Here is a 15,697-nt window from a genome sequence, read left to right as displayed (position 1 = left end):
TTCTGAACCTCATTTTATTTATAAGATGATTGGATTGAATTCATTACCCACTGAATTTGGGTTGAAAACCCATATCTCTTAAGTTCCTTCCAGCTTTAATATTTAGAATTCAAAACTGTGTTAGAACTGAAACCACATGTTTTGTGCTCTGGTCTCAGATAATTTCACCTCTGAGCAAGAGGTGAGGCTGAATTTATAAATTCAAATTTAGTGGTTTTGTACGGGGCATCAAGCCAACCAGGTCATCACATGGCATTCCTATTCTGAGTCTACTCTCTCCTGATTGTGACATAGTTGTGACATAGCAACTTTTTTTTTTTTTTAAATTGCTTTCACAAGCTGTACTATCTCAAACACAGGCCAAATTTTTCTGAATTCCACCAAATATTTTCATCATATTGAGAATATACGAAAATCAAAAAACCGTTTCAGTGTGAATTCTCAAACCTGTCCAGTGTTGAAACTGGATGTAGGAAGGATTTCATATCTTAAAATCTTATAAAAGCTGAGTAGGGAAAGGGACCATAAATCTTCATCACTGCTGGAACTACTCATAATGGCTGCAAAACTCACGTGGCATCTCAGCGGTAGCATTACCCTCATGTAAGTTTTTACCTAGGCATTACATCAGAAAAGGGATTTTGTCAGATAGTTTTTATTTTCTTGTAGCCCAGAAGAAAACATATTTTGAAAGCAAAAACAGTGGTCTGGTTTTACCTTAGTCGTAGAGATACCAAACCTAGGGTTAGCTGAAGACCTTTCTAATTAGCAGTGGGGAGTGGTAGGACATCAGCCTAGAATGGTTCTAATTTTAGGGCAAGAATGAGAGGTCAAATTCCTAGTTCCATGTAACTGGCCCTTCCTTCTCAGCTGTTTATCACAGCACAACGAAAACTCTCAGCTGTTTATCACAGCACGAGGAAAACTGTCGGTACTTATATACATAGAGATGCCTGTGGAAGAAGCCATCCTACTTCGTAGAAACGAATATGTGGACATGTGTTGAAGTAATATACAGAAGTCCAGGAATCCCAGCTTCAGTGAAAGCACCTCTTCCCTCGCTTTTCAGTTGGGACATCTTTTTGCCCCTTCTATTTTACACGTTGCCAGGCTGCCTTGGGGCGTTCCTCCCTCACAATTACGTCATCGAATTCCCTGTGTACACGAGCCAGATTCGCCTTTAAACTGTAATTTCCTCGAGGTCTGGGATCGTGTACTTTCCTTTCAGTATCGGCAATGCAGTATCTACATCATCATACAATGACTCAAGTAACGGTGAATGCAAGGCTGAACCAGCAAACTTTTGAATGAAAGCATCCCTCAGTACTCGCTCTCCTTCTCCTACGGGGCTTCATGGTGAAATTGTTGCTCTGATTCAGTAACAGCATTAAAAATTTTGACCTGTTGAATTAAAAAAAAAAAAAAAGAGGAAAGAGGCGAAAGCAAAAGAGAGGACGGGAGGCCAAAACACCAACGGGACTACAGACTCCGCCCCTCCAGGCTCCGCCTCCCGCCCCGCCGCGCCGCGGTCGGCGCCTGCGCGCGTGCGCCGGCGGGAGCGCGACCGCTGGTCCAAGCCCGGGCGCCGGGGACGCGCAGCCGGGAGTGTTTGACGTGGCAGTTCGCAGCCCGGCTGCAACTCGGTTCTTGAGACCAGCCCGTGGGGACACCCGGCCGGTGGAAAGGCGCGGCGGGAGCAGCGGCCGCAGCGGGAGCTGGGTCACCGGGGGCAACCGGCCCCAGGAACAGAGCCACAGGCTCTCGGAAGCCCGGCGGCGTTGGGGAGCGGGTCCAGGTAATGCCTCGTCCAGCTGCGCTCGGACGGGACAGCCCCCTCCCCCAGCACAGCTGGAGTGGAGTGCGGTGTCCGGCCCGGGGTGGGGGATGGCGAGAGGCTGAGTGCGCACCTGTGGCTTGGTCAGCGCGGTAAAGAGTTCATACTTTGCCTCCTTAGGTCTTTCGTGCAGTTTAATAATTGAGGGAGGGGGTAGAGATGCCCCCCCCCTTTATGTCTCGGGATGCAGGAACAGCCTAGTAGAGTCCTCAGTACCCCAGTATTTCACTGTCACTGACAGCGCTTTTCTCTTCTCCCTAACAACTTAAGTTCCTCTTTCTTGGAAAAAGGGGGTCTTTGAAATATTCATAGTAAAAATGGCAAGTGTATCTTAAGCTGCGAGACATCCTGTTAGTTAAACTGATTTGGCCGAATCCAAACTTGGTCCGAGGCGAGAAGAGCATCTTGGCTAGGGTTGCCTGGTGACGATGGAATAATGGGTGTCGTTCTGGGATTGCAGCTCCCCAGATTTCGACCCTAGGCCTGCTCATGCCAAGTGGCTTTCTGCCATGTCGTGGCTTGAAGCTGAGTCAGGTTTCTGTAACTTGGTCTCTGTGAGGAAGTTTGACGTGGCAAACTGGGTTGCTCGAGGAAGCAAATTCCTCTCAGGTCCAGTTAAAAGGGATCCGGCTACTTCCTGCTCTTGGGAGTGAACATCCCTGTCTTTCTTTTCTGTCACTCAGCAACAGGCTGCTTTGTAGGTATGTTCGTACTGACTTCCTAAATGTGCTTGGTTGGATGAGCCTTGACCAAAGCTCAGGCTGCCACGTCTGTCTGAGCTTAGTGGGAGGAGGGAAAAAGTGTGGTCAGTAGCAAAGCAGACCGGCGGGATTTTGCCTACCTTTCTCCCCCTTGAGTGAGAGAAGAAAGTGATTTTATCATCTTTTTCACTTGCTTATTTTAATTTTGTAAATGGAAAATGAAACCAAATGAAGACTTTAAGCTTACAGTTTAAAATTTGAAATGCACCACCAATCTCTTACCTTAAAAGGCAGCATAATAAAATAACAAAAGGAAGAGTGTTTCTATGCTAGGTGAAGAAACTGGAGAGAAATTGTAGAATCAGTGTTTTATATCTGGGAAGACTCTTAGAGGTTTTATCTTATAAAAGAGGGAACAGGCTCAGAGAGGTTATTCAGTTTATTCTAAGTCACACAACTAAGTATTGGTAGATTTGGAATGAGAACCCACTTCTCTCAGCAGGGTTCAGAGCCTTTTCTGCTCATGTTAGTTTTTTTATTTTGTTTTGTTTTGTTTTGTTTTGTTTTGTTTCTTAAATGGCCCACCCTATGAAATACCTCTTATTTGTGAAAATCCAGAAAAAATGAAAATTAGAAAGAAAATTGATATTTAGGTACTGATTAGAATCAAGAATGGTCTGTTGTATTTGTGAGTGTGTTTGTGTGCACAGTTATACACATAGATTGCACTTTTTGTCTTAGTTCCTTAAATATAGGTTTATACGTTCATAGAGATGTGATTATTTAAATCTGAAGGAAATTCTGTCATTTCTCATAGAGATACCACCACCAACTCTCAAATCTCGTAAGCTACCTACTGGCTTGGTCAAATTATGAGTCATAAAATAGGTCCATTATCAACTTCTTTATCTTTTTCTGTATTTGTTGAACTATTAATTTCTCTTTGTTCTAAATACCTGATTACAATTACTGATTAGGAGAGCACTAAAAGGACACAAGTCACAAAACATCTAATTACAGTTTACTAGTGATTAAGCTTGTCAATCAGTTGAATGGCACAAGTTGTTGCCGGTTGTTTGGTCTGCACTGAAACGGGGTCATGGGCACCAAAAGCACAAGAGCACTTTTAAGAGACTCTTTCTGAAACTCTTCAAACTCTGTCTCTGAAACACTTCAAACTTCCAGTGAAAAAGTGGTTGGCAGTTGTTATTCAGATTTTGTGCCTGAGAATTTGCACAGGACTATTGAAGTGATTTACTGAGTTCCATAGAGCTATGATTAAGAAGCTGTTTATGGGATAATGATATGTGATATGTTATATTGTATGATTGGAAGATGTTTCATGCATCTGATAATTATACCTCTCCTCAGATCATCATAAACATTTATTTGTAGTGTTTATATTTTTTAATAGCATTAAGTGACTTTCGGTTTGCTAAAGCTGCCAAAATGCAATATACCAGAAATGGGTTGGTTTTTACAATGGAGATTTATTAGTTTATAATTTGCAGTTCTTAGGCCATAAAAATGTCCCCATTAAGGCATCAACAGGATGATACCTGGACTCTGAAGAAAGGCTCTTGACATCTGGGACAACTCTGTCACATGGGAAGGCACATGGCTGGCATCTCCTTGGCTTCTCTCCTGGATTTCATTGCTTTCAGCTGCTGGTTCTCTCAGCTTCTGTGGGTCCTCTCTTAGCTCTCCAGGGCTTTTCTTCTCTTTTATTCTCATAAAGGACTCTAGTAAATGATTAGGACCTACCTTGAATGGGGTGGGTCACATCTCAATTGAAACAACCTAATCAAAGGTTCCACTCAGGACAGGTCTGCACCTACAGAAATGGATTAAAAGAAGGTGGCATTTTCTGGGGTACATAACAGCTTCAAACCAGCACAGTGTCTCAACCCCTCCTGATGACATTTTTTTTTTTTTCTGTTGCAGGTTTCTTTTGTAGAACTGTCCTTTGGAATGATATTTTCATAATGAGTCAACAAGGTTATGTGGCTACACCCCCCTATTCTCAGTCGCAGCCTGGAATAGGCCTTTCTCCACCTCATTATGGACACTATGGTGACCCATCACATGCAGCTTCTCCACCAGGTATAGTGCGTTATTTTGACCTATATATGATTATTGACTTCTCAGGCTCACAGCTTTCGGGGCATTGAATGGTCATATATGATGCAATGGGTGGAGATTATAGAATCATTTGGAAAAGGCTCTTTTAGAAGAAGCATGCATCACTAGCTTGGTGTGAATTAGTGGTATGGGTTATTGTAAATATTCGATAAAAAATGCATTAAATTTTTTTTTTTTAAATCATCATTTTATTGAGATATATTCACATACCACGCAGTCATACAAAACAAATTGTACTTTCGATTGTTTACAGTACCATTACATAGTTGTACATTCATCACCTAAATCAATCCCTGACACCTTCATTAGCACACACACAAAAATAACAAGAATAATAATTAGAGTGAAAAAGAGCAATTGAACTAAAAAAGAACACTGGGTACCTTTGTCTGTTTGTTTCCTTCCCCTACTTTTCTACACATCCATCCATAAACTAGACAAAGTGGAGTTTGGTCCTTATGGAAAAAATGCATTAAATTTTAACATGTAAATGCTAAAGTGGTCTTGGCAATAATAATGTCAGTTTTGATATTGGAAAAATATTGTTAGATTTGTACACTAGAGATTTATAATAACAACAAGAAAAACATGGCCTTTCCTTGAAATTATTATTCAACAATATTGGCTGCTTTCAAATATGGTACTCAGCAGAGAGTGTTGGGTTTAGTGGCAGAAGTGGGAGAAAAAAAGGAGTAATGGAGTGAGACCGACAACTATTGTTCTGATGGCTGTTGACACCATGAGATCACTTTCTTTTATGAAAGGGCTGCTTTGAGGGACCAAGCTACAGGAGGCATGTGCAAGGCTTGTTTCAGGTCTGGTAGGCCCCAATTACCTGAAATATTGTGGTTGATAGTTCCTGGGGCTCCTGAGAGAATGCTGGGGAGTTAAGCTCAAAACTGTTGTGGAAATGGACTGTGTGTAAATCAGTGAGTAACTCTTGGACTCCCTAGGACTGACTCAGATAGCTAGGATCCAGGCTGTGCTGGATCCTTGTGGGGTGAGAAGAGCCTTTTAGGTGGGTTGATGTTAGCACCCACATACAGTTTGCTGTAGAAGATGCTCTGAGACTGTGAATTTCCTATGGGAAGTCACTCTTATGATTTAGTCCTCCCCAAATTTTTAAAGACCTCCAGATGAGGCATCTCTCTTCTTGTCCAGGCTAATCCTTCCCTTAACATTTATAGTTTTGCCTTTCTGGATCCTTTAGGAACCATTAACTCATCTTTTTCCAGTTTCTTTTTATCTGACGATTCATTCCTGCTCAATATTTATATATTGAGTAATAATTATAAGTTATTCTTTTTTGAGTATTTAACATGTACCAAAAACTGGCCCTAAAAGCTTTATGTGTGCTATCTTATTTAATCCTTATATAGTACTATGTGTGTTGTTAGTTCTGTTTGCCTCCAAGGAAACTGAGTGTCTAGTTTAATATGACTTGTCCAAGGTCACACAGCTGGCATATGGTGAAGCCAGGATTCATACCCAGGTCTCTAAATGAAAAGAAACAAATGACAAACTCCACTACATACTTAAGTACAACACTCTGTGTCATTCACCCTTTCTCTTTTCACAGCCATCTTTTTTATTTGCATGAGAGTAGTCTTTACTACATACCATAAACATCACTGGCCATGTATGAAAAAGTTAAGGGTCCTGATTCCAGCAAAGGGTATGTGAGTAGGTAGATGTGATTTTCCCAGGGCAGTTCCTGAAGGTACATACAGAGGGATGGGGAGAATCAGAGGTCCTTCAGAAGTCAGAAGTCATTGAGTTCCAGCCCCTTCCTCCAGTCCTCCCCATCCCAAAACTTAACTCCAGAAAGATCGTCTGCAGAATTCTACAGTATAACACACCCTAAACTCCTCCCCAGCTCGATGAACTTCATTTAAACTCATTATTTAACAACTAAATTTAATTTTTTTAAGCAGCAGTAACTAACAGCTGATGCCATTTGTTAAATTTCTACTATGTACAGGATATTTTACATACAGATCTCATTTAATTCTATAACACTGAAAAATAATTTCTTTATTTTACTAATTAAGAAACTCAGAGTGGCAAAGGAACTTCCTAAAATCTCACAACTATTAAGAAACAGCCTGGAGACTTTGGCACTATGGTCATGGTGGAGGGGGCGGCACTGCTGAGGTGGAACAGGCTGGCACCAAGGTGCAGGATTTCTATAATTGGACGGTACTCTAGCTGTTCAGCAGTATATTCAGCAGAACATAAGGCCAGATTGCTCCAATATTGACAAAATTCTTGAACCACCTGAAGGCCAAGATGAGGGTGTATGGAAGTGTGAACATTGAGGCAGTTCTGCCTTGAGCTAAATGGACTTGCTGTCAAACTTCAGTTTGAGTGCCATCTAGATACATGTACTCAGATGACAGCAACTGAACAATGGAGTTTTCTTTGTGCAGCTCATAAAACTCCAAGAGAGTATCCTGCCATAGACTACACAAGGCACACACTTGTTAGTGCTGCATGTCTTCTGAATAGTAATAAATTTTTAGAGTTAGCATAAAGGAATCATCTGTAGCAAAACTAGGAACAGTATGTCATAGGATTTACAGAATATTTTCGTATGCTTATTTTCATCACTGGCAGATATTTGATGAATGTGAAAATGAAATATTTTTGTGTCATCGGTTTACCAAATTTGTGATGAAATATAATTTGATGTCCAAGGATAACCTGATTGTACTAATTTTAGAAGAGGAAGTACAGAATTCAGTTTCTGTACAAAAGCATGAAGGGAATCAGAAAAATATACTGAACACATAATTAACATTAATTATGTACTGTATATATATATATCATTTTAGACACATCAATCATGTATCCATATTATAGTTTTTTTTGTTTAGTATAGGTTTTTATATGCTGTGTATAGCCTTTTAAAATGGGAAACACTTTTTAAGTTATTCATGAGCTGTATATTCACCAGTGTGACATTCATGGTTTTTAAATAAGATTAGTATTATCTGTTTACAATGCCTGATAATAGAAGAATTTACAGTTTAGTAAAATTGCTGCTAAGCACTCATTGGATCACAATCCTCATAAAATAAACCCATCTATAAAAGATGAGGGAGCCTGAGGTTTTGCACAGCCATTTACTAAAGAAATGGTAAAGTTTTCCTTTGTTTTTCAATTCCTGAGTTTGAATTTTCTAGAAAATTCTGTAATACATAGTCTTAACTTTTCAAACACGTGATAAAAGTATTTTACAATTCTGTTTATAGTTTTTGATATGCATATATAATTATGTGTATATCTGAATATAAATGCAAATGAAGTACTAGTAACACTTAGATGATTTTACTATAAAAGTAAATTCTTGGCCGGCATACCTGGAAAGGATTTACGTTTCTGCAACAATGGATGTTATAGGTGAAATGATGACCATAAGGCATGTAAATGATGTTCCCACTGGAAACCTCCCCATCTGTCCCTTCTAAACTGCTTTAGCTGAGAAGCTTTTCACGAAACTGTGATTTATTGGTAGCTTATACCTATTTGTGTTTGAATTCATTGCTTACAAGTTATACCTCTTATTAGCAATTACATTATACTACAGGAAAAGTGTATTGGCATAGGCTCTTATCTTTGTTTTGAAAAATTGTTCTAACTACTTGGAAAATAGTCTTTAAAATAGTTTGACTCTTCCTATTCGTAACATTAATCTTTTCATTTAACCATTGAGGCAGCATTTAGGCAGAGTTGAAAGAATATTGTAATATTTATTTTGTACCCTCTCCCCACAAAGTTTTCGTAACATTAATCTTTTCATTTAACCATTGAGGCGGCATTTAGGTAGAATTGAAAGAATATCGTAATATTTATTTTGTACCCTCTCCCCACAAAGTTTATGTTTGAATTATATGCACATGTGAGGTTATTTGCAATAATTTGCAGGTTCCAAGGGTGTTAATGAATGGTCATACATTTTTTTTACCATGTTGTAATTCATTGTCTTAAGAAGGATTCAACTACAGATTTAACAATCTAATAATCTGTTGGATGCAGTTTTTAAAAAGGTGCTGGAGGTCTTACTGCCAAACTGTCTGAAGGGAGACACTAAGAGAGGATAAAAAAATTGTACATGTAGTGAAGAAAATATTTAAATCTATCATTTGAATAGATTTAATAAACATGGGGAACTTCATTTTCATTTTTAATTTAATTTTTCTTTGATAAAGGCTCATTTTGAAATGAAGATGAAAATATATTCATCTTATTTGAATATGAAGAAATAATTTATACATTATGAGACAAGTATGCACAGCAAAAATGTGGGAAGTAGTAGCTTACTGAGATTGTGTGTATAATTTATGCCTTTCTAAGCCTGCCAGCCTTTTTGGCTTTGAACAGTGCTATCCCAGCAGCCGTTCATTACTGTGCCCCAACCCACAACTATCTTTTAGGAAGTTTTGTGTTCACAGTAAAAGGAATGTTGACTTTGAAATTATGCATTTATATTAGTGTTACTATAAGCCAATAGGAATAGTAATCTTTAAATGAACTTGCTAAATATTGTGAGACTAAACTACTAAATTAATAAATTATACAGTAATGTGGCTGTTTTCTCTAGAGGGCATTTCACAATGAATTTCTGTTGCTTGACTATTTTATTGGTGAACATTTGAACTGAGGCAGTGACTGGGATTGGTGATCTAGCTAAGTATTTTGAAACACGTTGGTTTGGTGTTTACAGGGAAATAAAATATGATTTGTTTCCTACTCAGAAAAAAAGAAAGAAAGAAAGAAAAGAAACAGCTTGGGGATTAAATTTCAGGCTCGTTTGATTCCAAAGCCTGTCACTTACCTCTAGCTCACCTTGCCTCCATATGTTGTATATGAGGCCACTTTTAGGCTGGTGAGTTTGGTAAGGAGGGAAGAAGTAGCTTAAATTACCAGCTAAACTTCAAGTATTTGATTATTTGGACTTTTTTTTTTCTTTTACTTTTTACTGTAGTAGCATATATACAATATAAAATTTCTCATTTTAAACACTTCCAAGTATACAATTCAGTGGTATTATTACATCCACTATCATCCATTACCAAAACTTTTACATCATCCTAAACAGAAACTCTGTACCCATTAAGCATTAATCCCCCATTCTTCCCTGCCGCTGGTAACCTGTAATATGTTGTCTGTCTCTATGAATTTACATATTCTAGTTATTTCATATAAGTGAAATCATACAATTTCTTTTTTTGTGTGCCTGGCTTATTTCATTCAACATGATGTCTCCAGGTTCAGTCTTGTAGAATGTGTCAGAACTTCATTCCTTTTTTATGGTTGAATAATATTCCATTATATGTGCATACCACACTTTGTTTCTTTGTTTATCCATATGTCTGTTGATGGACATTTGGATTGCTCCCACCTTCTGACTATTGTGAATAATGCTGCTGTGAACGTTGGTGTATAAATGTCTGAGTCCCTGCTTTCAATTATTTGGAATATATACCTAGAAATGAGATTGCTAGGCAATATAATAATTGTATGCTTAAATTTTTGAGGAACTGGCAAACTGTTTTCTATAGCATCTGCAGATGCACCCACAGCCACAGTCGTCTTCTTTAAAAAGCATTCACTGTACTCAGTGACTCTGCTCCCTTGCCTCTCATTCCCTCTACAGCTCAGTGTAGTGTACACTCCACAGCTTATCCCCCATCCACCTTTTCCCTTCTCCTACCAGTGCCATCATTAGCTTCTTATGACCGAATGCAGTGGACATTGTCATTTTTCAAAACTCTCTTCTCCTTTGGCTTCACTGTCTTTTTGTTGTTTTTCTTGGTTGCTTTCTGGACATCTCTTTCTTAGGAGCACCTCTTATTTTATAGGACCCTTCAGCGTTGCTGTTTCTCCTTCCATGTTCCATCTTCACCCCTTTTCACCTCTCACTCTTTGGATTTTTCCCTAAGCCATTTCACATTAAATGTTAATCTCCCAGATTTATTTCTCCAGCTCAGATGTCTCTCCTACATTCTAGACCCGTTATTTCCAGTTGCCCAGCTATTTGTGTAGACACAGCTCACATCCAAAAAAATTCGGTGTTTTTTCATAAAAACCTGTTTTTTTCAAGCATTCCATATCTCACTCATTAGCAACATCATTCATTCTGTTATTCAAAGTAGAAACTTTAACTATTTTTAAAAAAACTCTCCCTTTTACCTTCTCCAATCGAACTGGTCTCCCAAATTCTTTGGAGTACTTGTAAACATCTTTCCAATTTGTTTCCTTCTTTCTATCCTCCTGTCACTTTCCTTCTAACCATTCTTCTCACCTGGATTACTAAAGTGGTCCCTTAACTATTATCCCTCTTTCTATTGCTGCTTTTCTCCAAACCATTCACTGCTATCTCACAGTGATTTTTATAGCATGCAAATCTAACTCTGATTTTCCTTTGCTTAAAACTGTTCACGGTACCCCATTACACCTGATTATATTTTAAGGTCCTCAGGTCTTCAGTACTTTACCCTTTTTCTTTTTTCCAACTCATTTGCCACATTCCCACACTTGCTACTCCAGCAATTCTAAACTGTTAGTTATTTGGTGGCTGGTTTGCTCTTGTTTCCCGCTTTGCCTTCCACACTGCTGCAAAGCCAGCCCATGCATCCAGTTTGTCCTCCTAATAAGTTTATACACACACTCCTTCAGATTCGGTGTCTGTAGTATCGGGCTTGCAGGCATTTTCTCATCCCTATTCCTCCTCAAGCTTAGTTAGAAGCTCTCTTTCTCCTCCTGTGTTCTCTTAACACCTGTGCAGACTTCCACACTGTTTACCACACTGTGCTATCATAGATGTGCCTGGAGCATAGAAAGCACTCATTAAATGTTTCTTCAGTGAATGACGTGAATGACTTGAACGACAAGCTGCAGCATTCATCAGCAAAACACTCTGGTGTTTACCAGTATTTTTTAAAGGGTCTTTGTTGAATTAAATTCTTTGTGCTTTAATGTAAGACACGTTCTCCTTATTCAATTCTTAGATGTATACCAGGCTATCATCTTCTGTATAAATATACCTTTCTATAAATTATGTTGTTTTTGTTTAATTGTTTTCACGCTGTCACTAAATTACCCCAGCCTTGATTTCTCTGTACTCCTGTAGATCCTTAATTTTCAGTCATCATGTCTCTTTTCCAGTCTTTGGGTGTTCCTTTGGTTGGTTTTCTGACAGACACAGGCAACCTAGTGGCCATCTTAAGGAATTTAGACTTTATTTAAAGAGAAATATGGTGCCGCTGAAGTGTTCTAAGCTGGGAGAGGTCACAATCCAATATGCATTTTAGGAAGAGCTATACTCCATGTTAGAAAGCTTGGTGAATCAGGACTGGCACACTACTATCTGGGGTAGGGTTTTTCAACCTCAGCACTGGTTACATCTGTAGCCAGGTAATTCTTTATTGTGGGGGGCTGTCCTGTGCATTGCAAGGTGTTTAGCAACATCCTTATCCTCTATCTACTAGCTGCAAATAGCACCCCTTCCTCCCCAGTTGTGGCAACCAATATCCCAGACATTGCCACATGTCCCTTCAGGGGCAAAATTGCCTCTGGTTGAAGACCACTGGTCTGGAAGCTGAAAAGCAGAAAGTGTTGTTGACCTGGAACTAGGATAGGGGCTATGGGATTGGAGCAGCTCTAATAGTGAGCTTGTTTAGGTACTTCTCCCACAGCAGTGCCTCAGGAAGTATAGCCATTAGGATTCTGCCAATAGGATAGGGAGCTTATCTTTGTTTATTTTAGATAAACTTTTTTTCACAGATGGTTTTTAATTTTGGTTTTAGTTTATTAATTCTAGGGCCAAATTCAAGGTGTGCTTTTCTGTGATGTTGTTTTGGCTAGGGTTCTTTTGCCAATAGCAGAATCTACTGTAGCAGGAAGGGATTTGTTAAAGGATATCAGGAAGTTAACAAAATATTAGAACGAGAGAACCAAGCTTGAAACTATGCTATCCAGAGAAATGTACAACCCTACTCAGTTCTGTTCCATCAGAAGCCACTGTCACTTTATCCCAGAACTATCCCTGCCCCTAAGTTGGCCAGAGTCCCCCAGAGGTGTGTTGCTTGTTGGAACCTAAAACACATGGCAGCCCAAGTTGTAAGGCAGTCTAGGAAATGGAGATTCCATCTTTCCAGCTAGGACCAGAGGGGGTTGGAACTGGTAGTGAGTTAGCTATAGTGTTTGCCACTTTTTAAAATACCAATTTGTGATTTCAGATATTTTTCTTTTGACTTAAGCATAGTTAGTTCTTTCTCCTATTGTGGTGTTCCTTTCCTATTAACATATTCATACTGTTCCCTAAAGAACTTGATTCTGTTTCACAGTGACAACTTTTTAAAATGTCAGTAATGTGGTCAGGGGAAGACCAAGACTTTGCAGATAACAATGATACTGGTTTCCCTTTGCCCTAGGAAAAGCCTAAATGGCACAGAAGACTTTGCAGTCTGACCCCAACCAACATGGACAACCTCTGCTCTGGCCACTTTCCTTCTCATTCTCTCCATATGGAACCCTTTGCCGGTCCTGATGATGCTTTCTCATGTTTTTGCCTAAGCTTTTCCTTCTGACTGGAATCCCTTTCCTTGCCTTTATACTAAGAAAACCCCTGCTTGTCCTTTAAGATTTAGCTCAAGGGGTTCTTCCTCTTTGAACTCTTCCTGATTCCCCTAAGAAGGAGAGTTAGGCAGTCCTTATGCATATCATAACACTCATCATGCAGCACTGTAATTATTTGTTTACATGGCGTCTCCTCCATAACAGCTCGTAGTACCTGAAAGGCACATGAAATGTGTGTTGAATAAATGCAAGAGTTTGAATCATTGCTATAGAGTTGATTTCCAAAGATAAAAGAGAGGTCACATTTTAGTAAGATTAGTATATAACAGTTCTGCTTGTGAATATCAGAATTGTTTTCTGATTCTCTACACGTTTGAGAGTTGTTGATGAAAAATGCTACTAATCTACTTACTTTAAAAATAGGAATATCTTTGGTTTCTTATAGGTAAAAATTTCATCTACATCAATTTTCCAGTGGGGGTGATTTTGCCCCCAAGGGACTTTTGACAGTATTTGGAGACATTTTTGATTGTCACACTGGGGAGGTGCTACTGACATCTTGTGGGGAAAGGCCAGGGATGCTGCTAACCATCCCATATAATGCAAAGGTTAGCACTCTCCCCAGCCCCCACCACCACAGTAAAGAGTTATCTGATCTCAAATGTCAGTAAAGCCAAGGTGAAAAACTGATTTCTAGGGATTTAAAATCTACCTTAACGCTCCGATTTGAAATTCAAGTTTGATTTCTGTGCCTGTCCTCCAAATCAATGCATATTGTTATTTTATTGAAATTTTTATTTGTTACACAATAAATAGTATATGCTCCTCTGTCAGCAGAATTCTCTGTCTGTTTTGAATAGTGTTATTAACCCAACTGTACAGAGTACATATGTACTTATTTAAGTTGAAAATATTTTAGTGCTGTGTTGTGGAATTTTTACATTTCTCCAAAATAATGCTTTAGAAAATGAAAATACAAGTGCACATATAATTGTGGTATATATGTTTTGTTAGGATATAAGTCTTTGAATAAAGAAAGGCAGAGGATGTGGCCAGAGGACACAAAGATTTCTTGAGTGTTTACCTTTAAGTATAGGGCATTGTTCTAGGTGCTCTCATACCGTTGCCTAATTTCATTATCAGAACAATTCTTGGAAATGGTGGGGGTGGGGGGGCAGGCATTTTTACCATGACACAGTGTTAAAAATTGAGGTTCTGAAAGATAAAGAATCTTGTCAGGGTCACAGCTTTTATGAGGTAGGGATTTAAAACTGAGTCTGTGTGACTGCTAGTCTCTTGTTTTCTAACTTTGCTATCTTTGAGGTCTAGAACTTTATATAAAAATGTACTGTTATAAGAATAGTATTTATTATTTTAATTTCTGATATATGAAAAATCACCAAATAAAACTTAGAGTATTAATTTTTTGTATATATATATTTTTAACTGAGATTGTTCACATACCATACAACTATCCGAAGATCCAAAGTGTACAATCAATTGCTCATGGTATCATCATACAGCTGTGCATCCATCAACACAATTTTTTTTTCAATTTTTAGAACATTTTCAGTACTCCAGAAAAGAAATAAAGACAAAAAAAAAGGAAACTCAGATCCTCCCATATCCCTAACCACGCCCCCCTCCATTATTGATTCATAGTTTTGGTATAGTACATTTATTACTGTTGATGAAAGACTGTTAACATACTACTAACTGTAGTATATAGTTTGCAATAGGTATACATTTTTTCCCCAAATGCCTCTCTATTATTAACTTCTAGTTACAGTGTCATACATTTGTTCTAGTTCGTGAGAGAGATTTCTGATATTTGTATAGTTAATCACAGACATGGTCCACCACAAGATTCACTGTTTTATACATTTCCATCTTTTAACCTCCAGCTTCCTTCTGGTGACATGCGTGACTCTGAGCTTACCCTTTCCACCACCTTCACACACCTTTCAGCACTGTTAGTTATTCTCACAACATTCTGCCATCACCCTTGTCCATTTCCAAACATTTAAGTTCACCCTAGTTGAACATTCTGCTCATAATAAGCAACCGCTCCTCATTCTATATCCTGGTAACTTACATTTCATGTTTATGAGTTTACATATAACAATTAGTTCATATCAGTGAGACCCTGCAATATTTTCCTTTATGTGTCTGTCATATTTCACTCAATACAGTACCCTCAAGGTTTCTTCATCAACCTGTTTCTTTTAGAATGGTTTTGTTCACACACCATACATTCTGTCCTAAGTAAGCAATTGCTGGTTCCCTGTGTAGTCACGTATTTATGTATTCAGCACCATCGCCACTCTCTATATAAGGACATCTCCATTTCTTCCACAAAGACAGAGGAAGAGTCAAAGAAGACAGAGAAGCAAAAGAAAAAGAAAAGAGAGAGAAAAAACAAACAAAAAAACTTGAT

The 15,697-nt window shown here is 38.6% G+C and overlaps 1 protein-coding gene and 1 pseudogene across 2 annotated transcripts in view; both read left to right on the top strand.

The window, feature by feature from the left end:
• Positions 1-1,599: 1,599 nt before the first annotated feature.
• SEC24D (SEC24 homolog D, COPII coat complex component) overlaps positions 1,600-15,697 on the top strand; it is a 113,804-nt gene continuing 99,706 nt past the window's right edge. For both annotated transcript variants that reach the window (XM_037830552.1, XM_037830553.1), the window contains exons 1-2: positions 1,600-1,795; positions 4,480-4,638. In XM_037830552.1, coding sequence (XP_037686480.1) covers positions 4,521-4,638 — 118 coding nt within the window. In that variant the 5' untranslated portion in view covers positions 1,600-1,795; positions 4,480-4,520. The remainder of the gene's footprint in view (positions 1,796-4,479; positions 4,639-15,697) is intronic.
• LOC119529805 lies at positions 6,510-7,351 on the top strand (annotated as a pseudogene).

Source organism: Choloepus didactylus, chromosome 3, assembly GCF_015220235.1.
Source record: "Choloepus didactylus isolate mChoDid1 chromosome 3, mChoDid1.pri, whole genome shotgun sequence".
Taxonomy (NCBI): domain Eukaryota; kingdom Metazoa; phylum Chordata; class Mammalia; order Pilosa; family Megalonychidae; genus Choloepus; species Choloepus didactylus.
The sequence above is the reverse complement of the archived record's forward strand: the minus strand, read 5'-3'. Positions and strand labels throughout refer to the sequence as shown.